The sequence below is a fragment of the Nuphar pumila genome, chromosome 2 (genome assembly GCF_984573655.1).
Source record: "Nuphar pumila chromosome 2, dmNupPumi1.hap1.1, whole genome shotgun sequence".
Classification (NCBI taxonomy): Eukaryota; Viridiplantae; Streptophyta; class Magnoliopsida; order Nymphaeales; family Nymphaeaceae; genus Nuphar; species Nuphar pumila.
Genome location: NC_143250.1, coordinates 129,570,153 through 129,596,056, shown reverse-complemented (window position 1 = coordinate 129,596,056; position 25,904 = coordinate 129,570,153). Strand labels below are relative to the sequence as shown.

The 25,904-nt window shown below is 33.6% G+C and overlaps 1 protein-coding gene across 2 annotated transcripts in view; it reads right to left on the bottom strand.

Moving 5' to 3' along the window:
* Positions 1 to 25,904, bottom strand: part of APG10 (Aldolase-type TIM barrel family protein) — a 58,454-nt gene that overhangs the window by 2,491 nt on the left and 30,059 nt on the right. For both annotated transcript variants that reach the window (XM_089996810.1, XM_089996809.1), the window contains exons 5-7: positions 25,473 to 25,574; positions 2,546 to 2,679; positions 2,122 to 2,170 (exon numbers count right to left, since the gene is read on the bottom strand). In XM_089996810.1, the coding sequence (XP_089852936.1) occupies positions 2,122 to 2,170; positions 2,546 to 2,679; positions 25,473 to 25,574 (285 nt within the window). The remainder of the gene's footprint in view (positions 1 to 2,121; positions 2,171 to 2,545; positions 2,680 to 25,472; positions 25,575 to 25,904) is intronic.

Here is a 25,904-nt window from a genome sequence, read left to right as displayed (position 1 = left end):
TCTTATCAATTACCAATTCAATGGACCAGCTAGACCAGGTTTTATGACATGAATTGGGTCCAACATTCCACCAGCTGAAACAGCCAGATAATCTGATCCCCACTTTGATTAGGTAAGCAGATGATCAGAATGGTAAATCCTATGCCTAGAACAATGGCCGATAGCCTGTGTACCCAGCCAAGCTGGCCTAGTAGATGCCAACGTGGCAGTCAGCCAATCCAGCAAACAAGCGCCAAAGAGTTTTGTCATGTAAACTGAGTTAATCATTGACCTCCAAGCAAAAACCACATCCATCCATTGAAATGTGAAAAAAATCCAGCTCTAATTGAGATTGGCACTATGAATAGTTTTTATCAAGACTATGAATTATAATGATTTAATGCGTCCATTTTTCCGCCTCAAAATTTATGGTTTTAGCAAATCCACATGGCTGTTTGGGATAAGTGGAACGGTATAGCTAGGGATTTACCACTTCCACTTGTGCAGCTGTTTGGAATGCAGCTGAAAAGCTGAAATTATAACTGGAAGAGCAATGAGAAGGCGGTCAGAGCAGTAACTGGTGTAGTACTTGGTAACTACCACCTCATCCAGGAGGGAAGTGAAATGTGGCACTGGAGTCATCAAATACCGCTCCAGTTCCATTATTTCCTACAACTGCATCCATCCAAAACAACTATGGCTCTAGGTATTCCCAACTTCCCACTCCAGCTACCTCCGATGGCTAGTTTCCAAAAAGGGCCTTAATTTGCAGACTAGCCTGCTGCTACTGTGACAACCATCATGGTGGTTCAACCTAAATAAAGCTATGTCACATGGATACGGCTGCAGATACGAGGATATAGAAGAATATGGCTAATGTATAAGGGGATATGGAACGAGAGCCAAAAGTATGCCATAGAAACAAAGCAATTGATATTTAGTAATATTGATAAGTGTTTTTCTGCTGCATCTGTACAGAAATGCCAATCTCATAGGCATAAGATCCACACCCCTTCTTCCAGCATACCAAACAAGATTGCTTGTGATATAGAGGCCCAAAGAAGATAGAGCATTTGGCTTCTTGGAAAGCCCGTATTACCACCAGTATCAGTCTCCTCTTAACTTTTTTACCACAATTTATCAGTTGGAGATCCAAATTTTGGCTCTTCAGGATCCACCAATTCTTTACTGTTGGATTCAATCACAGCCTACCCTGAATCAAAAGTAGGTTGGATCAAGAACCAACTAAACCTGGTCAAACTTCTCTATACGCTCCCTGACTTCGTTACAGTTCCAAGGCCAACACAATAAAGTCCTTTAAAAATCCAATGACCAACTTGGTTCTAAGTCATAATTTAGGATCATAGGCACCACAAAATCCCTAGAGTTTCATTTCTCAATAAAGCCCATACGACCACCAGTCTCAGTCTTCTCTTGAGCACTTTCACCAAAAGGTTCAAAATTTCATGACTCAGGACTCATCTTTGACTATGGGACTCATACACAGCCTAAGCCGTATCAAAAGATAGGTTCCATCAAGAACCAGTTACATGGATAGACTTATAGTCCACTAACTAGGTTGCTTTGTTTGACTTTGACTTGATTAAGTCTTTTAAAAATCCAATGACCAAGTCAGTTCTAAGTCATGAGACTTTAGATCCACACAAGCACATAAAAGCTTTAAATTTCATTTATTAGATTCATTTGATTCATTGAATTAGGTTTTTCACCAAAAGCAGTGTGTCTGAGGTTTAAACTGATAGTATTTGATCTACGATGAGTTAGTTGTGATGAGCTTTCAACTCTCTTTGCTGCTATCGTGGTTACTTTGCCAAGGCAACCACCTCTAGAAAGCACAAGGTAAATTAACAAGAGCCTATTGATAAGCCATGTGCATGTCTATAGCCAATTCCTGAGTTGATTACTTGATTACAGATACATTAGACTTTGGCAAGTGCAAAATGGAAAATATTGCGGTTAGAAAGGTTCTTTTAAAAAATATTAATAATAACTGAACATGCCTCTAAATTGGATGTTCTAAAATGGGTAAAATGCAAAAATACAAACCAATAAGATGCCCATTATTATTATTATTATTATTATTAATATTATTAAGAAGAAGAAGAAGAAAACACTACTCACAGGACAGAGTTGCCCAAGCAAAGCCACTAGCTCTTCCTCAATTCCAAGCCTGCAGAGATAGGTAAGTATTTTATAATGAGAAGGAACAAAAAAATATGGAGATGCTTCCGCAAGCAGTAAGAAAATATCACTTTGCATTTTGGTCAAAAACAGAAGAAGCCTTTTGGATCAAATTATCATGTAGATAAATATCCATAAAGATTAAAAAGCGCTAATAGCATTAATAACCAGTTTTGTTATGCATTTCAGTCAATAAACAGAAGAATCCTTTTGGATCAAATTATCACGTAAAAAATGTTCTCCGTAAATGTTAAAAAGGTACTAATAAAATAATTTACCGGTTTTTTCATGATAAAGATTATTAGTTTCATCACTACGAGTTAAAAACATTCTAGATAACAAGGAATCTGTTAGAATGACATACCTTTTCCCCTCAACATCTACTCCATGAACCAGGAACTCATCAGCATACATGGCAAGAAAGCCTAAAGTGTTTTCATCAAGAATTACAGAACTAAACTTCTGCCATCTATCAGTCACAATCACATAGTTCCCATCCTGAACACCAGCATAGCCAAGAACAAGGTGTATAATAATAATAATAATAATAATAATAATAATAATAATAATAATGACTATTTTAACAGTAAAAGCAAAAAGTAATGCTACTGTATTGACAGAAATGTGAAACCAAATTCTAACCTGGCACTGCTCAAAAAACATCTTACATTTAACTAGATGAAAAGCTATGAAATTGAACAACCCTTCAGGAAAAGGGCTCCCAAGTACTGATGCTGAAAACAGACATAGTTCAAGAAGATAACTTAAATGGCAAAAGCAAAACCACATTTGATGTATCATCTATGCCAACAATTACGGCGCCACTGCTAAAGGACTTGCCTCTACACAGCCCTTTAACGGTGATTTCACCGCTGCTAAAGGTCATTTCCCCACCCCCACCGCCTTCTTTTTATTAAAGGATGCTGGTCTGTCAAATGTGCAAAAAATTGAAAATAAATAAAAATATTATATTTTTTCACTAGGGGTAAGGATATATAATATACACTATCACATAGGTGTGCATGCGGAGAGTGCGACATGCAATTTCAAAAAACTTGGGTGTGGGGGTGCATAGTATATATATTCACAAATATCAGTCTCAGCTATATCTCAGCAATGCAAATTCTCGAGATAATATAGATTTTGCTGATAAATTCCAGAAAAATCTTAGGAAAAACTTGGTGTTTTAAAAAAAAATAAAAATACAAAAATAGTAGAAATAATTAAGAAAAATAACATGTTTAGATAATAAAATACACATAATAAAATAAATAAGTAAAGCATACAAAAGAAAGAAGAAAATGTAGTTACGATATAGAAAAGAAATAAAAAAAGTAAAAGGTAACTCATAGTATCATGATATTATTGCGATATCTATAAATTTCTGAGATTTTCAAAATATCGTGATATTTTGCCTTTAACATTATTTTATGAATTTATAACTATATTATCGCTATATTTTCAAAATATTGCCTGTATCTGTGACCATTATATATATATATATATATATATATATATATATATATATATATATATATATATGTGTGTGTGTGTGTGTGTGTGTGTGTGTGTGTGTGTGTGTGTGTTTATATACATAATATAGATAAAATTGGAGTTGATTAGGGTTAACCAAATCCACTTTTTAACAAAACTGAACCTTAGTGTGGTTGACTTAAACTGACACAAAGGAAGCCTTGTCCAAGTGTCACACCCGCCATCACTGTGGGTGCATTTTCTTGTTAGAAGTGTCCATATTACATAGATTGTGTATATATATAAAGATTCAATGCCAAAGAATTTTCCGTCGCCACCAAAACATATGAATCTCTAAAAGGTGATAAAGAAACCATTTGTTCCTCTTTTGATCTCTCAGATATTTCATAAAATGGGCTCTCTATAGATCCCCAATGAATGGGGTCTAATCAAACATAAAACAGGCTCTCTATAAACCGTTTTTTAATGGGCTTTAAAAGATTTTTAAGGGGCAAATGGGGAAAGCTCAAACATTTTAATAAGAGCCTCTTTAGGGCTTGATAAAGAAACTCATTTTTTAATAGGCAATAAGGGGGTCGACTGCAGCGACTGAAGGAAGTGAATGATGGGAAGAATGGAAGGAAAGGAAAGGAAAGAAGGGAAGGAAAAGAAGGAAAGGAAGGAAAGAAGAAAGGGAAAAAGAAAAAAGAGTAAAGAAAAGAAAAAATCTCAAGATGTCGAAGGGACAAGATTCTTTTTAGAGTCATGCAGATGAACTTGAAGGTGGAAAGTATTGGGGTACTAATGCCAAAAAGAATATTCCAGAGGGATCACACACTTCAAATATCATTTAGTGAGCATAGCATGCAAGGATGTTGCAGCATGCAAGAAAATGCCATCTAATGTGAGAGAAATAACATTGAAAATAGCTCAAGAGCTTGAAGTTCAACCTCCTAAGAAGGGAAAATTTCATAATTACTTTGGCACTTCAAGTCGATAAGGGGCTAAATCCACAGGTAACACCCTTTTTTCTGCTGCTAATTCATTTTAAGGGCTTAAAAAAAACAAATGGTTATTGGGATATTTAGAAAGCAAGAAAAAAAGAGTAAATTGATTCTCTTCTTTTTTATTGTATTGCAATGAACAATTTTCCCTTTAATTTGCTCTAATCTGAATAATTCAAGAATTTTGTTGTTGTCATTTCAAATCACGGTTTAGGATACTTTCCACCAAGTAATGAAGTGGCAAGAACAAGATTATTTGAGGATGAAAAAAAGAAAATCAGAGTATATGTTGATGAAATAAAATTTACACGGTCTCAAACCAAATGTACACTTATGCCCAATATTTGAAAAAATACAAATAGAAATAGACTGTATATAAATTTGATAGTGAGCTTCCCAAGAGACACTATTTTGGAAAGCAGAAAATGTTGAACGTACTTATATGCATGCCGAATTTGTAGAGTTTTTATTCTCTGTAATAGAAGATATAGGACTTGAAAATATTGTTCAAATTGTAATTAACAATGAAAGCAATTGTAGAAGAGAAAAATTATTTTTGAAGAACGTTATCGAACTATTTTCACATCATGTGTTGTTGCTCATTGCATTGATTTAATGCTTGAAGATATTGATTGTTTGGAACATGTGTTACCTGTCATGAACAATGTAAGGCGGATTGCAAAATTTTTATATAATAAATGACAAGTTTTGGATGCTATGAGGACTCACACAGAGGTAAGAGTTGAAGAGACCAGGTGTGACAAGATTTGCAACTCAATTTATTTGTCTAGAGTCAATTTTGAAGCAAGAAAAGAACCTTAGGATTATGGTGTTAAAATATGTGTATTATCGTCATTTGTAATCTCGTATATATTTATATTCATATATATATAGATACATATACATATATATATATATATATGTATATGTATATCTATATATATATATGAATATAAATATATATTCTTTATTCACCCGAAAGGGTATTTCTGTAAATTCCTGTTTTGCGCATATTCCACTTTGGAATATTGCTTGTAATTTTCCTTTTTTATTTTTCTTCTTTTTCCCTTTTCATTTTCGGCTTTTGTGCCACATAGGGAGGCTCCCCAAAGAGTCGTTGGGGAGCCTCCAACGGTCACATATGTGACCGTTGGGGGCTCCCAACGACTTTCTTGGGAGCCCCCTTTGTGGCTCCTTTTCTTGCTTATAAATAGGGGCTCTCCCCTTTGTATTTTCTTAATTCTAGTGAGAGCTTATGCTCCATTGTAATGGGGTTTTTACCCCTTCTCCATTATTCTTCAATGATATGCAACTTATGACTTTATGTCATATTTTTCCCTTTTTATGGGTTTTATGTGTTAGCACATTATGTGTTTATGTTGTTTCCCTTTAATGGGTATATTTGCACTCCACGTGCATAAGTATGGGTTCAATATTGAACCCAATGTATTCCAAGTCACTTTCTAACATGGTATCAGAGCAAGGTTGAGATCGAGTTGCTCTTTGGTGCATCGGGAAGCGTGCTATTCAAGAATTTGTTAAAGAAAAAATGGTGAAGTATTCATTTCTCTCTATTGTCTTTCTTATAGTTATTCGGTATGCATTCTATTTCTTTGAGTATTGTATGAAGAATGGAATATGTTCTTTTCTTTATGTGTGATTTTTGTCATTATGTCTTTTTTGAGTTTCTTGCTACTCCATTGAATCGTTTTCATATGTTTTTCTTTGAAAAACTTTAAATGATAACTTGTTTGGCGAAAAATTAGATATATGATTGCTCAAAACTTGCTTTAATGGGTCGGTAAAAATTTATGACCGTTGGAACTTTGAATTTACATTTTAAACCTAACCTTGTTTATGAAAATACCTTTATATGAATGTTTAGTCTTTAAAGAAAGGTATGTTAAGATTAAAATGCTTGTGAAATATAGTTTTTTGAAAAATGTTTGGCATATATGAAAAATTCCATATTATGTGTCCATTTTATATGAGCAACATTTAATTAAGAAAGTTTTTTTTTTAATACCGGTTGAATTAAGTTTTAAAATGGTCTTATGGAATATGGTGATTTTCTTTCCATCTTTACACTCTTAAGGATGTTTTCAACATTTAGAGAGTTCTCTCTCTTTTCAATAAGAGACATTTATATTTTTATGTTGTGATTGTCTCTTGTAGGTTTTGGTGTTTGCCCTTTTGTTTGTTCATTAGTGAATGTTGTAAGTGCTTAATGCACTCTTTTGCTTTTCCGCATATTTCATTACCAAAGTTATGGTCTTCACTAATGTTTATTGTGTACTTATTTCATTAGGAGTAGGTAATAATCTATTAAGTCATGTTTTTTGATAAAACTTAAGAGTGTTAAATTTTTCCTCAATAAATGTTTACTTTTTATTTAAAGCCATAGTACAATCTTATTTATCATAAGGTTTTGTTAATGAATCTATTTTGTTGGGATTTCTTCCACTTTAATGGAGTTTTCTCCTTCTTTGGGAGTTGTATATGTTTGTTTGTTCAAACTCTCCTTAAGGAGCCTTTCGGTCCTTATAATCTTCTTGTGAGTATATACTCTTTTATGAAGATTTCATGATTGTTTATCATTTTTAAGTTGAAATAGTAGATTTCATAAGTTTTTCGAAATTCACCATCTTTATGAATGCCTATATTGGCCTAAGTTTGTTATTTTTGAACTTCACCAACTTCACCGTTTAATTGCACCTTATGTCTTTCATAGTTAAGGCTTGTTTGTTCCAAATCGGTTCATACACATGATGTTGCTTAATATTTCATGTTATGTTGCATAGTAAGCCTTTTTTGGTGCACAAGACTTCTTTTGAAGATTAAGCATAATTCGTGGTTATGCAAAATTGTTTTGATGGATTATATTAGACCTTTGATTCAATTTGTTAATCGGTCCTCTTTGTAAAAAAAATTTATTTGGAAAATGATTCCTTATGTGTTTATTGCCCTTTTGTGGCATTTATGTTTGTCCATCACATGTTATTTAATGCATCATTGTTTTGGCCTTATTATTGTTTTATTAGAGATGTTTGTTGAGGTGAGTTATGGGCACCTCGTGTTATATCATTTTAGATTGTCCAAATTGCCATATTATAGATGGTGGTTGAGGTGAGTTATGGGCACCTTGGGACTCTAGAATGATTTGGTATATGATCTCTAATTATGAGTGTGACACTCGTTGTTATGTCTTTTTAGATTGTCCACTTACCATATTATAGATGGTGGTTGAGGTGAGTTATGGGCACCTTGGGACTCTAGAATGATTTAATATATGAGTGTGTCACTAGTTTGTTCTTGTGCCATTGATATTATGGATGCTTCTAAGTAAATGTGATGGACATATGGTATTTGAAACCTTAAATGTTTTAAGGTACATTTAAAATCAAGATGTTTTGGGATTATAGCCCAACCTTTTATTTGTTTATGAATCTTATGAGTGCATTTGCACATTTGTGATTCCGTATGTTGTGCTCGTTGTGCACATGTGTTCTTGTGATTTTGCACAAGTATTCTAAGTGTTCTTGGTGTGTGTATGTTCACACATTTGTTCTCAAGAATTTTATTTTATCGATTATAGTATCTTGTTGAAGATATTTTTTACATGCATGTTATTGTTATGAGAATTCATTTTAAAAGGAGTATTGTTTTATTCGAGGTTTATTTTCATTACAAGTTTATTGCCTCAAAAGTCTTTTCCTTTTATGCCCATTATCTAAGTGTCATCATATGTAGACAAGAATTTTATTACACCTTTGTGTGTTTTTAGCCCTTTGTTGGTTTTTGCTCTCTTGGTCTATTAGCTGAACACACTTGTCTTGAGTATTTTTATATGTAGACAAGGCACGTTGATTCACACAATGGTGTGTGATTTTTAGCCTATGTTAGCGTTTGTGTCCTTGTTCTAATCGCTTAAGATGTATGCCCATGGTTGGCTTATTTCATTCATTTCAAGTGTTATCATATGTAGACAAGAGATGTATTATGTTTTAGCCCATGGTTGGCTTATTACTCTTGTTCTAGTAGCTAAACATACTTGTTTTTAAGTGTATTTTTTACGTAGACAAGAGATACTTTTTAGTCCATGTTGGCATGTATTCTCTTGTTCTTGTCGTAGATGCACTTATTTCAAGTATTATTATATGTAGACAAGAGGTTCTTTTACACACCTTTGTGTGTGTCTTTGGCCTTTAATGGCTTTATATTCTTGATCTAGTAGCTTATACACTTGATTTATGGGTTTTGGAGGACTAATGAGGAAGTTGTTTGTAATGAATAAACTATTGTTGAAATTTGCAAAATTTCATTCATGACTTGTGTTTTTCAAGTAACTCATATTTTTGATATGCATATCAAGTTGATTTCTTAGCATTTAATCTATATATTAAGTGCTTATGGGTTTTTTGCCATCCTTATATGCAAAATGTGGATTTTGTCAATTAAGTATGACTTTTATAAATGATTTTAAAACCTTGTGAACTCTTGGGTTTATTTTGCCTAAAGTATGCTTGGAGATTTCTTCTCTCTTGTTTGGGACTTCATTACATGTTTGAAGCATGATCATTAATGAGTTCTTTGAGTATTAATTCATGATAAGTATATGCATATACTCTTTATGGCCTTTTTTTTTGGGCTCTCATTCAATAAATCATATGTATTTTATGCCTCTTCGTAGGCTTCTTGTGATATCCCTTGGATCTTTTTGTTATTCTCCATTATGGGGTTATATTTGTCCAATGTTGGACCTTATGAATGCGTTATGCATTCTTGCAATTTGTTTTTGCATAATTTGCTTCCGCTCAGTTTGTTTTAACATGATGTATGATTTTGAAACTTTAAGTATCATTTCTGCATAATTTGCATAATTTCTAACATAGGTCATCCATAATTATGCTAGTTAGAAATGGTCCATTTGAGTAAAAGTGCAAAGATATGTTTTACTTGTTTCTTTGTTGATTCTCCACAGGATCGCTAAAGATGTGGAACATTAGATGCATCATGGATTCGATCGATGGGGAATTGGACTTGAAGACCTAGCTCAAACTGTCATGAAGATAGAGTTTTTCTTAAAGACTTTTGAAGAATTGGACTTCGTCTCAAGACTTCCCTTTGATTTTCCAAACTTTCGGGTCTTTCCCCGTAAAGTTTGAGGGGGGATGTTAAAATATGTGTATTATCGTCATTTGTAATCTCGTATATATTTATATTCATATATATATAGATACATATACATATATATATATATATGTATATGTATATCTATATATATATGAATATAAATATATATTCTTTATTCACCCAAAAGGGTATTTCTGTAAATTCCTGTTTTGCGCATATTCCACTTTGGAATATTGCTTGTAATTTTCCTTTTTTATTTTTTTATTTTTTTATTTTTCTTCTTTTTCCCTTTTCATTTTCGGCTTTTGTGCCACATAGGGAGGCTCCCCAAAGAGTCGTTGGGGAGCCTCCAACGGTCACATATGTGACCGTTGGGGGCTCCCAACGACTCTCTTGGGAGCCCCCTTTGTGGCTCCTTTTCTTGCTTATAAATAGGGGCTCTCCCCTTTGTATTTTCTTAATTCTAGTGGGAGCTTATGCTCCATTGTAATGGGGTTTTTACCCCTTCTCCATTATTCTTCAATGATATGCAACTTATGACTTTATGTCATATTTTTCCCTTTTTATGGGTTTTATGTGTTAGCACATTATGTGCTTATGTTGTTTCTCTTTAATGGGTATATTTGCACTCCACGTGCATAAGTATGGGTTCATTATTGAACCCAATGTATTCCAAGTCACTTTCTAACATATGGTTGCTTTCAATGAATAGAGGCAATTAGAAAATTTAAAACACAAGAGGGAAAAGAGATAACCGACATCATTCAAGGTGATGATTTTTGGAAGGCTGGAAAAATAATCATGTCCATCGAGCCATTGGTAAAAGTCTTGAAATTGGTAGAAGGAGAAGGGGCTACCATGAGATATTTGTATTAGGTACTTGATAGAGCTAAAGAGGCCTTCAAGAGTGCCAATGAGGATAAAAAAGAAAAATATATGATATATTGGAATATCATTGATAAGAGATGGAACTGTAATTTGCATAACATTATACATGTTGCAGTCGCTTACCTAAATCTCCATTTTTTTTTGGGAAAGAATTGTGAAGATGGATGATAAAATTCGTGAAGGCTTGGATGTAGTGAAAAAAAAAAGCTTCTTTCTTATGAAGATGGGAAGATAATGGCCAAAAAACTTTTGAAATATCATACTAAAGATCCTTCTTTGTTTCACGATGGGTTAGCTATAGATTTTATTCACTCTGCACATCCACGTAAGTATTCTTTTTGCTCAATTATTTTTATGTTTTATTGTTTACTCTATGATTCCTTACTATATTCTCTATTGTCAATTTGTTATATTTTCATAATAGGGATTTGGTGGGAGATGTTTGGAAGCTCTATTCATGTGTGTCAGCAAGTAGAAATCAAAATCTTAAGCCAGCAATGTAGAGCTTCAGCATACAAGAGGATTTGGAGTGCATTTGATGCAGTTAGTACCAAAAAGAGATCCAATGCTTATGAAGAAGATGGATCCATAAACAAAGAAGAAGAATGCAAATCCAATCTACATAGATCCATTTTTTGATGATGAGATTGAGGAAAATCCACCTTCAAAAGATAACGAAGAAGAAGATATTTGTGGAAGCCATAAAAAGGGAGGAATAGAGCAGTTAAGTCTTTTGCATCATCAGATGATGACTGAACTTTTTGTTTTTTTTCAAGAAATTATGATGTTGAACCTTGAACTTTATTTTGGCGTTGTATGGGCTATTACTTATGGAGTTAAGGGTTATGACTTTTTTTCTAGAGTTGTTACTTATTACTTGTTAGTTGTTAGTTATTTCATGTTTACTTCTAAGTTTTGTATTGTTCTCTTTTTCCTATTGTTAGATGCATGCTATGATTATTTGTATGTTGTTAGTTGTTAATTATTTGTTAGTTGATCATTTATCATTTTATCTTGTCTATTTTAAGGTCTTTATTTTAGTTTTTATATTTTTCTATTTTCTGTATTTTTAGTTATTTTTTTAAAAAATTATTAAATTTTTTATATATTGCCAAGATTTTTCTGAGAAAAAACACTTTTTGAAAACCTCTCTGAGAAAAACTCTAGCCGAGAAAACCTTTAATAATACAAGACTGTGATATATATAGAGGTAACGTTTGCTACACTCATGGGCACGGTTGCTAGACTAGGAAGCAGAAGCGGAAAACAACACAAGAAGAGAAAGTGAGAAGCGATGCATTTTAATATGTATAGGAAGCAGGAAGGGAGGAATAAAAAACAATATAAGAATTGAATAGGAATCGAAATCGAACACAAATAAAAACTAGAATAAATATGACTTTTCTTAAGTTTCATTATTTTTTAGTGTAAGAATTAAATTTTTAACAAAAACTAAAAATGATGACTGCCAATTCAGAGAAAGCACATGGAAGTGAGTGAGAAGCGTGAGAGGAAACATAAAAACTATGAAAAGTTGAGTGAGAGAACATATAAGAAGAATAGATGAAGCATGTGGAAAGCATAGAAGAAGTGTGGAAGAGTTGAGATTCACATCAAGTTTTAGAAGCGAGGAGTATCGTGCTTTTGAAAAGGGTTTTCAAGAAGCAGTCTTTACACCTATCTAAGAAGCTTAAGGTAACTCTGCTCATGCGTAAGGAACCCTTTGGTGAAAAAATGAAATATTTTTACTTTGTTCTGTTTTTTGTACATCCAACCCTCTTGATGTGATCTATATATTAAGTATAGTAGAAACTGGCCTTTGGATCATGTTTTTCCAATGTATATGTCAAATTTTACTAGGGTTGAAAAAAACAATGGCCTACACTGTACAAAATTTTCAAACTTCAAAAAAACTTATTTTTAAGTCTAGAAACCAAGGTTGTCAAACTAGGAAGCAGAAATGGGAAACAATACGGGAAGCGGAAGCAATGCCTTTTAAAATGTATAGGAAGCGGGAAGGGAGGAATAAAAAAAAAGCAATATAAGAATTGAATGAGAATCGAAATAGAACACAAATAAAAACTAAAATAAAAGTGACTATTATTAACTTTCATGATCTTTTAGTGTAAGAATTAAATTTTTAACAAAATCTAAAAATGATGGCTACCAATTAAGAGAAAGCACATAGAAGTGAGTGAGAAGCATGAGAGAAAACACATAAAAAACATGAGAAGTAGAATGAAACAATATATAAGAGGAATAGATGAAGCGTGTGAAAAGCATAGGAGAAAAGTGTGAAAATTGAGATTCTCATCAAGTTTCGAAAGCAAGGAATATTGCGCTTCCGAAGCCAATTTCCAAGAGGTGGGCTTCCCACCTATCTAAGAAGCTTCTGGTAACTATGCAAGAAACTATGATCCACAGGTCTATTACTACTATTTTGTCTATGTTGAACACATCCATGAGGTCAAATTTTGTTAAAACAAACTCCCTTCCCTTATGAGTTCCAATCCACAGGTCTATTACTACTATTTTGTCTATGTTGAACACATCCATGAGGTCAAATTTTGTTAAAACAAACTCCCTTCCCTTATGAGTTCCAACTAGGGGGCTCCTTAGTCACAAAATGTTATTTTTGATATATATATATAGAGAGAGAGGCAAGGGGGACCGTCCAACCAAAGGTCAAAAATCTACAACCAACTATAATGAAAATAGAAAAAGAAAACAAGTAGATGCCTCTTATGGGCTACAAACACACAAGAACATACACAATCAAGGACTACTTATGGGTCAATACAAGAACACAAGCACAAAAGCCACCTAGGGGATAGAACACCAAGTAAAAATATAAATCTTATAAGAGTTGAAGTGATTGAGACAAGCATAATTCAACAAAGGGTTCAAGCCCCTTTATATAGGCATAAAGGCCCACAAAGAGTCAGTGAGATCCCAACGACTATAAATATAGTCGTTGGGGAGTTCCCAACGGCTCCAACGGTGTATTACCATTATACTCTTGAGTAAAAAATAAAGGACAAAAAAATAAAAATAAAGAAAGAAACAAAAAAACTAAAGTGCCCCTAATGGGCACAACCTATTACATAAATGAAAATGACCAAAATAACCCTAATGGGTATAACCTATTACATTAATGTAAAAACATATATACACATATTTATATGTATATATATAAACACTATATATAGGTATATAACAATGTGCATACACCTATATATATACAACTTAATACTCTCCCTCAAACTTACAGTGACATCATCGAAAGTTTGTCAAGAAGAGAAACTGAAGAGAAGAAAGCGCTTTCGTAAATAAGTCAGCCAACTGAAATTTTGATGCTACATAGGGTAGTGAGATGGTCTTCTTGAGATATTCTTCCGGAACATAATGAAAATCTATCTTGATATATTTGGTGCATTCATGAAATATGTAATTGCCAGTTATGTAAAAGGCACTTTTGTTGTCACAACACAACTTGGAAGGTGAGTACATATATACTCCCATATCTTCAAACAATCTTCTCAAGCACAATTTCTGATGTCGTGCTAGCCATGGCACGATATTCAATTTTTATTAATGATATGGACATTTTTTGTTGCTTCTTACCCTTCTAGGATACCAAAAAATCACCTATAAAAACGCAAAAACCAGTAGTTGAGTGCCTATCATTGGGATCTACTCCCCATTCAAAATTACAATATGCAATTAACTTAAGTGTAAGGGAAGAAGATAATAAAAGCCTTTAGAAATAGAATTTTGCAAATATCAAATAATCCTCATAACACTCATGTGCACGGTAGTAGGAGAATGTTGAAACTGGCTTGTTGTGTGCACTGCATGAAAAATGTCAGGTCGGGTGATAGTTAAATAAGTCAGAGCCCTAATCATCTGTTGGTAAAGAGTGGGATCATCCAAGGGTGTTCCATCATTAATTTTCATTTTTGCATTGATTACTTCAAGTGTGTCCACCCTCTTCTCATCAATAATTTCGGACCTATCAATAATCTCAGTTGCAAACTTGATTGAGTTATTAACCACGAGGGGAGTAGGATACTTCTATCCCCAAAAAGAATCTAAGAAACCCTAGACCTGTCATTTCAAAATTCAATTTAAGAACATTTTTAATATAAATAACTCTATGTTTGTATCCTCCAATAATGATAATATCATCAACATAGAGAAGTAAAATGACAATACCTGCATCAGACTTCTTAACAAACAGGGCAGTGTTAACATGATTTATAACCAAGCTTAATTATAACAGAGCTAAATCTATCATATTAGGCTTTAGAAATCTATTTAAGATGATACAAGGTTTTTCTTAAGTGAAGCACCTTTCCCATAGGAACCTCATTTCCATATGGTGGATCCATATAGACTTCTTCCTTCAACTAGCCATTTAAGAAGGCATCTTGCTATGTCATTTGGGCACGGGTATGGGTGCGAAGGGTATGACACGACAATTCCAAAAAAATGTAGGTGGGGGACATGGCTATATATATATATCACGTAAATACAAAATAAACCAAATATAATCTAAATACATATGATATATCTAAAATATATATTTTATACTAAAAATATAAAGTTATAAACTGAAAATATTATTATAAATTAAATACAAACTTATATGTACGGAGGGCAAAATAGCATGTTCGGGTGTCGATGCATCTCAACACGGGGATATGCATGTTGACATAGGTACGGAGGACAAAATGGAGTGTCCAGGTACCATAGCATTCTTGACATCCATTTCGTAAATGGGTCAATTTCTAATAGCAGCTATAGCTATAAGAGTTCTGACTGAAGTCATCCTAGCTACAGGTGAGAATGTTTCATCGTAATCTATGTTATATTCTTGAGAATAACCTTTGGCCACTAGCCTAGTTTTATATCTTTCTAAGATACCATCACTCTTGGTTTTTACTTTGAATACCCATCTACAACATATAGTTCTCTTCCCTTTAGGAAGATCTTCCAGTTCCTAGGTTTTGGATTTCTCTAATGCCTTTAATTTGACATTCATTGCACTAATCCATTCAAGGTAGTTTTTGGCTTGGTTGTAGGAGGAAGGTTCAAAGTGGAAAAGTATTTTAGCCAGGCAGACTCTATATTGGCAAGGAAATGATTCATACGACACGAATCTATCTGGTGGTCTAGGCATTATCTTTGACCTTCTAAGAGTACTTGGTTCTTGATTTTCTAAACTAGAATATCTTTCTAAAGCAATAGGATGCCTATCACCTCCTGTTCTCCTATATTGGATAACTAGAGGTTCACTTTCTTCTATGTCATGATGCTACCACCTTGGATATTGGATTGGGGTTCATCATCAACCTCAACATTAACATCATCATTATTTTTGGGAACCAATTATAGAAAAGAATAGTTATTTTCTTTCTTAGGCACATTTAAATCAAAAAAACTTTTTTGTTTTATAAAAGTCACATTTCTTGAAATATAGAGTTTATCATTTTTGAAATCATAACATCTAAATCCTTTTTGTTTTTTACCATAACCAAGAAAAACACAAGAGATCGCTCAAGGAGAAAGTTTATCATTCTTATTTTTAAGAACAAAACATTTGCATCAAAAAGTCCTTAATCTCAAATAATCAAGGGAAGTTTTATACAATTTTCCATAAGGAAAAATATGTTGAAGTTTTGTGAAAGGAATCCTATTTATAAGGTATACAGCAGTAAGCGCAACTTCGTCCCAAAATTCTTTTGGAATATATTTATAAATAAGTATGGTTCTAGTTTTCTCTATTATGTATTTGTTTCCTTTCGTCAAAACCATTTTGTTAGGGTGTGTTGGTACAAGATATTTGGTGTAAAATATTATTGGTCTCTAAATACTTTCCAAAGTCATTTGACATAAATTTTCCCCCTGAGTCAGAGAGAAAAATAGAAATATTTGATTTAAATAGATTTTTAACAAGATTATGAAAATTTTTGAAAGTTTTGAATACTTCATATTTGTGCCTAAGAAAATAAATCCAAGTGTATTGAGAATAATCATCCACAAAAATTACATAATAAGTGTATCTACCCTTTGATGCAATAGGCGTCGAACCCCATTGTATCCGAGTGTACTAATTCAAGAGGTTTAGAAGCAAAGAAGGTTCTCCCTTTAAAAGGAATGACTCATTTTTCCAAGAATACAGTAAGTACAATCAAAACTTTCATTAAAAAAAATTAAATGAAATACATTGGATAATTTAGATATGCTAGGATGACCTAGCATTTGGTGCCACAAAAAAATATTCAATTTTTTTACATTGTAACAAAAAATATCATTGGGTATAATCAACTGATCCATGTAATAGAGATCCCCTTATTTATGGTTTTCAATCTAGTTTCTTCCGTACAGAATTTGGCCAAAACTTCATGCAAAGGTGGGAGCTCCTCCTTGCGATGGATAATAGTGACCCATATTTATTCAAATTCGGGTCTAAGTTCCTTCATAAATTGAAAGAATTGAGTTTTAAGGATTTAGTTTTTTCTTTGACAAGCATCATTGAGGGTATCCTATGTGGGCTCCATTTTGGCCATTTGATCTCATAATCTTTTGAGAGTTTGATAATACTCTCTAATGGTTTTATCCCCTTGACTAAAATTATGGATCTGATCACGTAAATCCCACTTGTGAGTGGCATCCTTTTGAGTGTATGTTTGTTTGATGAAAACACATGCTTCATCGGCTCTTTCAAACTCAAGAATATTCTCACATGGCTCTTCACACATGCTTCTCATAAAAAGGGATAAAACTTTGGTATGGCCAACCACTCTTTAAAGGCTTTATTATAATCTAAAAGAGTCTTCTCTCTCTTACCAACCTTGAGGGTTTTTTTTTGGGTTTCCCCATTTTCACCTAAAATAGATTTAGTGAGAATAGGTTGTCGTTCCGGTAAGAAACCATCAACATATTGCCACAAATCCTTTTCAAACTAATATTCTTTTTATGGCAATTGCTTATATATTGCAGTTGGTCCCAACAAACTTGATGGAAACAACCATTACAAATTCTTTATCGGCCATAAGTACAAAGAAGAGAGAAGAAGAAGAAGATAGATGAAGAAGAATGTTGATGTCAAGCTTCCTGAAGCAAGAGAGTCCCCGATCACTCGATCCACTTTTATGCAATCTTGTCCACCACACTTCTCCACTTCAAGAGAACTCTGACGGTCCAAAATCAAGCCCAATTAATTTTGGTGTTCTTTTAATTTTAGTTAGATTTGACATTTTGATTTCTTGCCCTAATGGAGCGAGTGTAGCGAGTGTTTGGTTTTGGATATTAGTATTTGATCTATTTATTTTTAAAGTGGGTCGGGTCTATACAGATCAAGATCCAACAGTTGTCCCTAACCCAAATCTAGCTAGAGCTTCAAACCCAAGAGGGAATCCAGATCCAGCCAAGATCCAGATTTAATTGGCATCCAAGATCCAGTGTTAAGGTGGACACATGCTGATATGGTAGCTTAAGTAACGGGTCAGGAGTGGACCCTACTCAAGACAAGTTTTAGCTTCCTATAGAGTTTCTGAAATTGAGATGGCATCTCCAGCACATAACACGTGTCAACACCAAAACAAAGGAGAGCAAGCTAGCAAGGCCCACAAGGAAAGGGTGTAACCTCTTCGGAAGCATCTCCTCCTTCCAGAAAGAAGAGAATGTGTAGAATCCAATTATGCTTATTTAATTATCTTTTATGATTTTAGGAAACTAGGCTTAATAAAGAGTATTGTCAGGAAATAACTATAGACTCCTCTTTCTAGTTTAGTTATTGTTTTCACTTAGGACTCCTTTTTTGGCAACTAGAGAGTGTTTTAGTTTTATTGGATAGTATAATTTTAGGAATTAGAATTTGACTCTACCTTAAGTCCCAAGTCTATAAATAGAGACCTGAAAATCCCCTTATGATTAGGGATGCAATTTATGAAATTCTGAAATACACTCTCCCTCTTTGGATGTCCCTCTCTCTAGACGTCTCTCTCTTCCCTCTCTCCTCTCTCTCATTTCTCTCTCTCTCCTCTCAGTGACTCATGTGAGTACAATCCCTCACTGGAAAGGCTGGTCAAATCATTGCAAGGGTTGAAGCCCTTCTAGCCCCTAGGTGCTAACTTGAGGTGACGCCTGACTCGGGATTCTGACATGGTGTTGCTCCCCAGCTGTGGTTATGCTGGTCCAGCCCCTTGTTTGCATTCCCAAAAGTATATCAAGGGTATACCTAACCTGTCACAACCTTTAGAGCATCGTTGAACCATCCCACAACCCGAATCTACCTGAACACCCAAAATTGCACCAACCGAGTGAGTGTTGTCTACATATCGGGACATTTCTGACTTTCGGAACCAACTTGCACCTTCTCCAGCGTCTCAAACCTATACCAGACCTCAACCCATGTCCCAAAACATGTCCACATCACATCCAAACCATGGACAAAGCTCTTGACCCCGCCTTTCACCTATAGAACCCAACTACCCAAAACAAGCTTACCCAATTTAGCCATTTGGACATGTTTAGACTGTCACCACTCCACGCCTTTTTCAGCCTATCCACCTGTTTCAAACCATATTCAACTGTCCTAGGCCTTTGCACACGTCCCTAAGCAAATACTAAAGCCAACTTTGGAAGGTCATATCTCCTTAACCACTCGCCCGATTTGGGTGATTCTTGGTGCATTGGAAAGCTATTGACGAGGAGCATCCCCTAAGCTTAATTGTGCCCAGAGAAGTAGTCTGCACTAAAGCCTGAAAGTCGTTAGAGATAGCTGCACCACTAACTCAAGGCTACACAGAGCCCATAACCCACAGGTCCCAGACCGAAATTATGTGCCTGAAATTCGGGACTCACCAAGCACCAAGGCTCTGATACCATGTAATAAAAATAGAAAAAGAATACAAGGAGATGTCTCTTATAGGCAACAAACACAAAAGAACATACACAATCAAGAATCCGTACGGGTGAATATAAGAACACAAGCACAAAATCTACTTAGGGGCTAGAACATGAAGTAAAAAATATAAATCTAATAAGAGTTGAACTGCTTGAGACAAGCATAATACAACAAGGGGTTCAAGCCCCTTTATATAGGCATAAAGGCCCACAAAGAGGGGAGCTCCCAACGACGCTAATGATGTATTACCATTATGCCCTTGAGCCAAAAATGAAGGTAATAAAGAAACAAAAAAGACTAAAGTGCCCCCAATGGGCACAGCCTATTACATAAATGAAAATGATCAAAATACCCTTAATGGGTATAACCGATTACATTAATATAAAAACATATTTATAAATATAGACAAACACTATATATAGGAATATAACTATGTATATGCACCTATATATACAACTTAACACCAATGATGAGCAGACGACTCCCCTTCTCCAATACTTCAACATCTCATCGATCGGACCTCATATTTTTTTATAATTTATTAAGAAATATGCTTTACATGAAGACTTCACAACATATAGACATGTTTTTCGAAACGTGAAAAATCGATAGCTCACAATGCATTTAAAACTTCACAATACAAAGTATTGTGGGCCGTTGATTTTTAGTGCTTTCAAAAACGCATCTAAACATCGAACATTCATAATCCAAAACATGGTGCTCACTAAATGAATGATAAAAATCACATATGTAAAGTCTGATCAATGAAAAACTCGATCGTTAGAGAAGGAACATCGTCGATTATCATCGGTTGTAGATTTTGGACCTTTCTTTCGATGGACAGTCCCCCTTATATATATATATATATATATATAGAAAGAAAGAAAGAGAGAGAGAGAGAGAGAGAGAGAAAGAGAAAGAAAGAAAAAAAGAGAGTCACTAGAATATGAGAACTAGAAATATGGGCATTTCCAACACTGAATCAATCATTGGATCGTGTATTTTCGATAAAAAATTTGTGAGTTTTGAATGCTTGAATATTTATAAAGATTGAGACATTGATTTTAAAGCCTTAAAAAAATCTTGTTTATGCATCGAAATCGGATGATTCAAGAGCAAGTTCTTATAAAACCAAGCATGTAGATCACATCCCTACAGTTAGATTCAAGAGAACAGAACAAAAAATCCATGAAAATTGTGGTTCACACATTAGTTCTCATATTTTCAATTCTTATATTCTAGTGACTATATATATATATATATATATATATATATATCATAATCACCTGTATCGTTAACTTAGTTGTCATAGGCGCTAGGCAATGAGCCCCTAAAAAGGCCTAGGCAGTACTCAAAATAAAAATAAAAATAAAAACATAATAAGAAATATGTATACAACATAAAATCAATCAATAATAAGCAATAGACAAATAATATGTTATTGAACATTGTAAAACAATTATATTACATAACCCTAACCTGACAAATTAAGAATAAATTAACAATTGAATAAACAAACTATAAAACTAACAATGTGAATGAACAATACACAAAAATAAAATCATGTATACAAAAAAATTAACCATGGTTTTAAAACCCGGTGACTCGTCACTTGGCTCGTCCTTGAGTGACTCGAGACTTGGTCGGGTCAACTCGGTGACTCGACCGGGTCATGTTCACTTTATAGTTTATATAAAATATATAAATATATGTATATATTATGATTATTATCTATATTTTATAGTATTTTACCAATATATTATATATAATATACATTATATGATATTTTGTAGAATATATTTACATGTATAATCATATTTTTATAAATAATATACATAATATTTATATTATATTTTATATAATACATGTAATTATATATAAAATATATTATATATGTATATATATGCATGCCTCACCCATGAGTTGGCTGAGTCTTTAAAGCCGAGTTAAACCTGGTTTTTTACCCGGTGACTGGGCAATCCAAGCAGAGTCAACCGAGTCACCGGGTCAACCCGGTGAGTTTTTAAACTATGAAATTAACAACAACAATAGACATAATATAAAAAATAGAGAAATAATGTCTTCTTCTTCTCAACAATAGACATAATACAAGCAATAGACAAATAACATGTTTTCTCGAAGAAGAAAACAAATGATGTCTTCAAAAAAAAATCTTTAAAAAAAACTTTAAAAAAAGCCAAGTCTTTAAAAAAGCCTAAGCGGTGACAGCCTAGGCGACAATATGGGGCCCCACCGCCCAGACCTGGTCGCCTAAGCTGCCTAGGCGCCACCTTTGACAACTAAGATCGTTAAAGGTAATTTCTCAGCGAGGGTATTTCTCAGAGAGATTTTCAAAAGTTGATAAATATCGGGATATCTCGAGAGTTTAAAAAATAATATATATATATATATATAACAACAAAAACCTAAGAAAATAATAAGTTTTGTATTAGTTTTCTTTCAATAATATAAAGAAACATGTTTTAAAGGTTTTAAAATATAAAAAAACAAAAAAAGAGAAAAAGAGAAGTTAAAATTTAAAAAACAATAAAAAAATAAAAAACATCACAATATTTTGAAAATATCGTGATATATTCCCAATATTATCGACAAGCTTGAAATTGTCGATAATATCGCGATATATTCAAAATATCGATGATATTAGTGATAGTGATATATATATATATATATGTGTGTGTGTGTGTGTGTGTGTGTGTGTGTGTGTTAGGTTGTTGTCTACAATTCTCCTGTTATTGATTGTTAGTTCTCTGTATACAAATTTTAATTCTTGTTTCAGAGAAATTCTGGAGATTATTAAGTTTAGACATCAAACTGTCATTTATAGTGACTTATAACTAGAGTTATATTATTGAGTTTAGACATCAAACTGTCATTTATAGTGACTTGTAACTAGAGTTATAAGTGGATCAGATTCAGGTTCAGTTCCACTAAACCTCATTTTAAAATGGATTCAAAATTGATAGGAACTCGAACAATATGAATTAGGCTTGGATTTGGACCTGGCTTTATTATTTATTGCAAACCTCTAGGAATTTAGAGTTTTGTATATAATGGACTGGCAGACAACCAATCAAGTCTTTTAACAGATCAGGTTGGGTTCAGGTTGGACGTATATCAGGTCACTATAACAGGTTGAGAGTTGGAAATGGTTCAGGTATAAATAAGTTTGGATTCTTAAACAGATTGGGCATGGTTTAGTTCAAGCATGGTTGTATGTATCGTACAATACATATCGCTACTTTTGTGTTTTGTGATACGATACACACTTGTATCGCGATACGAGTGTGTATCGTATTCGTATCGGGTGTATCGTACAATACACCCATGTATCGTATGATACAATATGTATTGTACAATACACTATCGACGCACTTAAAAAAGGCCAAAAGTTGTCTTTTTTTATTTTGGGTTTAAAAGGCCTCTTGAGGGCCAAGTTCTCCATATGCCTAGAGTCCGTTAGAAGGGAGCCCATGCACCCTAGGTTCCGTGAGATCGATTTGGGAGCCAATTCGTGCGCAAGAGAGAGAGCTTTTGCAATTTTATCAAGTGCATTTCCACCATTTTTTCATTCAAGTGGGTTAAGGTACAAAATCCCTATTCTTTAGTTCTTATTGAGTGTTTTTGGGAAAATGTGTGTTTGGTGCTTCTTATTTTTTACTTCTTATTTTTTACTTCTTATTGAGTTTTTTAATTGATTTTATTTTATTTTAGATCATTCGATGTCGTCTTCACATTCATGTCATATTTGAAATGATCCTACATGGCAATACTGCAGAAGCATTGATGATGTATCACAACTAGGGTTACCATTGAATTTGAGATGTTTGTTTTGTGGTGCAATCATTAGAGGTGGGCTGCATAAATTTAACCAACATATTACAGGTCAAGATCAAAATGTACGTCCATGTGATTTTTCATCTATTCCTGTCACTTTTCGTGTTGATGTTATCGCTAAACCAAAAGAAATTTGAAGAAGAAGAATTTGCAAAAAATGCAAAGCTGAAAGACTTTCAATCATTATTCTAGAATCTGAAGATGATCATGATGATCCACTTACCAAAAAAATGGCCCAACATTAAGAGATCATCGAGTGACAGTTGGATGCAGAACTAAGAAAATACTATCCTTATGTTTGACAAATAGGCTCTAGAAAGTTTAGTTTTAGGATCTTTATAGTTTAGAACTTTAGAGATGAAGATTGGCATATAAGACATTGGTTAAATGTAATGTTTTTAGTTATCATAAACTCTTATTGGTTAAATGTAAGGCTTTAAGTGTGTTTAAAATTAAAATTATGTAGTGGTCTTTTATTTACATTTTCAGTTATCAGTTGCATGGTTTATTATTAATTTAAATTATGTAGTTGACTTCATATGTGAATTTATGGTTGTATTTTGTGTGATTCATCATTTTTTACGGGAATATGATTTTTTATAATTTATGCAAAAAAATTTTGATTTTTCTAGATTTTTTTAGAATTTTTGGAATTTTTTATTAAAAATTTACGATATATTTACGATACAATATGATACAATACGGCGTTACTTTGGGCCCGACCGATACGGGTAACAATATGATACTTACAACCTTGAGTTCAAGTATAAACTAGATAGGCTGCCAATTGGGAGGGCAAAACTTGACTAAAAAATTCACACAATATAGGAGTAATTGGAAATATTTTGATGAGGTAACATAATAAAATTAGGAACTGATACATTTATATAAGGTTCAAGTTAGTTCATAAATTCATGAGGTCTTGTATTTGTTCAGGTATGGATGGTATAACTTGACTAGAAAATTTCACACAATATAGGGGTAATTGGAAAGACTTTGATGAGGTAACTTCATAAAATTAGGAACTGATACATTTATATAAGGTTCAAGTTAGTTCATAAATTCATGTGGTCTTTTATTTGTTCAGGTATGGATCATTTCATGTCCTTGTTGGTTTGAGTTACTAATTCAGGTACAAATTGGGTTCAAGTTCAGGTCAGTTCAGGTGTGTATTGTAAAGAACCAATTGCAGGCACTATACAAACGGTGGCTACAAAGAATCAACATAATGGGTCTAAGTTTTGGACCTAACCCAAACCATTGGTCTGTCAAGATCAGGTCAGGTTGGGTATGACGCGTTTGCCAGACACAAATATGCCCCTGCTTCTAACATGTATGATGGAAAGTGTTACCAAACTAGTACGAGCTGAGGAGGCAGCCTCATCATTATCACCACAACAACCAAGCCTTATTCTTGCATACAGTTGGCATTTGAGCCCTATTTTTTCATTCATATCCAAGGCTGAATCCTGAATCATTCCAGATTCTTTCATGTTATCTCCCATTATTCCATCTCATGTCCTTATTCATCTTCTTTTTTCTTAGTTAACTTAAGTACTTGCATCAAATCACTCTGTCACACATTTGAAATATTTGAATTGAGAATAAATCTATTGAAAACAAATCACTGTTCTATTTTCATTTTCACACTGTTCGGGCCATTTCCAGGTACTTTTCACTTAACCATTCAGTTAAACGGTGTTCACGTTTTAAAAAGAGAGTTGTAACCATATTTGACTAAAGAGTCAAGAATGTCTACAAGCAGCACAAAAACAGACTTGTGAAATGTCAGACAACTTATAATTAATAGTACAAAATCAAAGTCAACAAAGAATCAGTTGCCAAGGTAATGGGTCACAGAAGGAATTAAAAGCTAGCAGAAACTGAAAGTTCAACCTTATGCAGAAAGGTTGCATTTAAAGTTGATGACATGATGATACACACACACACACACACACACACCAAAGAGGGAAAAGATTGAATAGTTAACGCATAAAAATTTTCAAGTAAACAACAGATATTACCTTCTTTCTACAACTGAGATCCAAGACCAACCTCTCTTTTCCAATTTGCTTAACTAGGTCTTTCAACCTCTCAACATCCATCTTGCCATCATTGAAAACATACTGAAACCGAATAATTCAAGATCATTAACTTCCGTCATAAAAATTGAACACTTGATCAAGCCATTTATTTTGAACAGGCTTCCATATACAGGTTATGAAATCATGAATATGGAACATTTATTGTTTGGTAGACATGATGTTACTAACAGAACTCCAAATATTATCAACCATGTTCTAGTAGCATAAAAACTTGGAAGTTTATGGAAAATCAAGGAACTGAATGATTCCCTTAAACTAGATGTGATGGTCAAACCCATTATACTGCACAAGGAGAGAGATCTAAGCATATCCACCCCAAACCGAGCCAACAAATTGGGATCTATAAGAGGG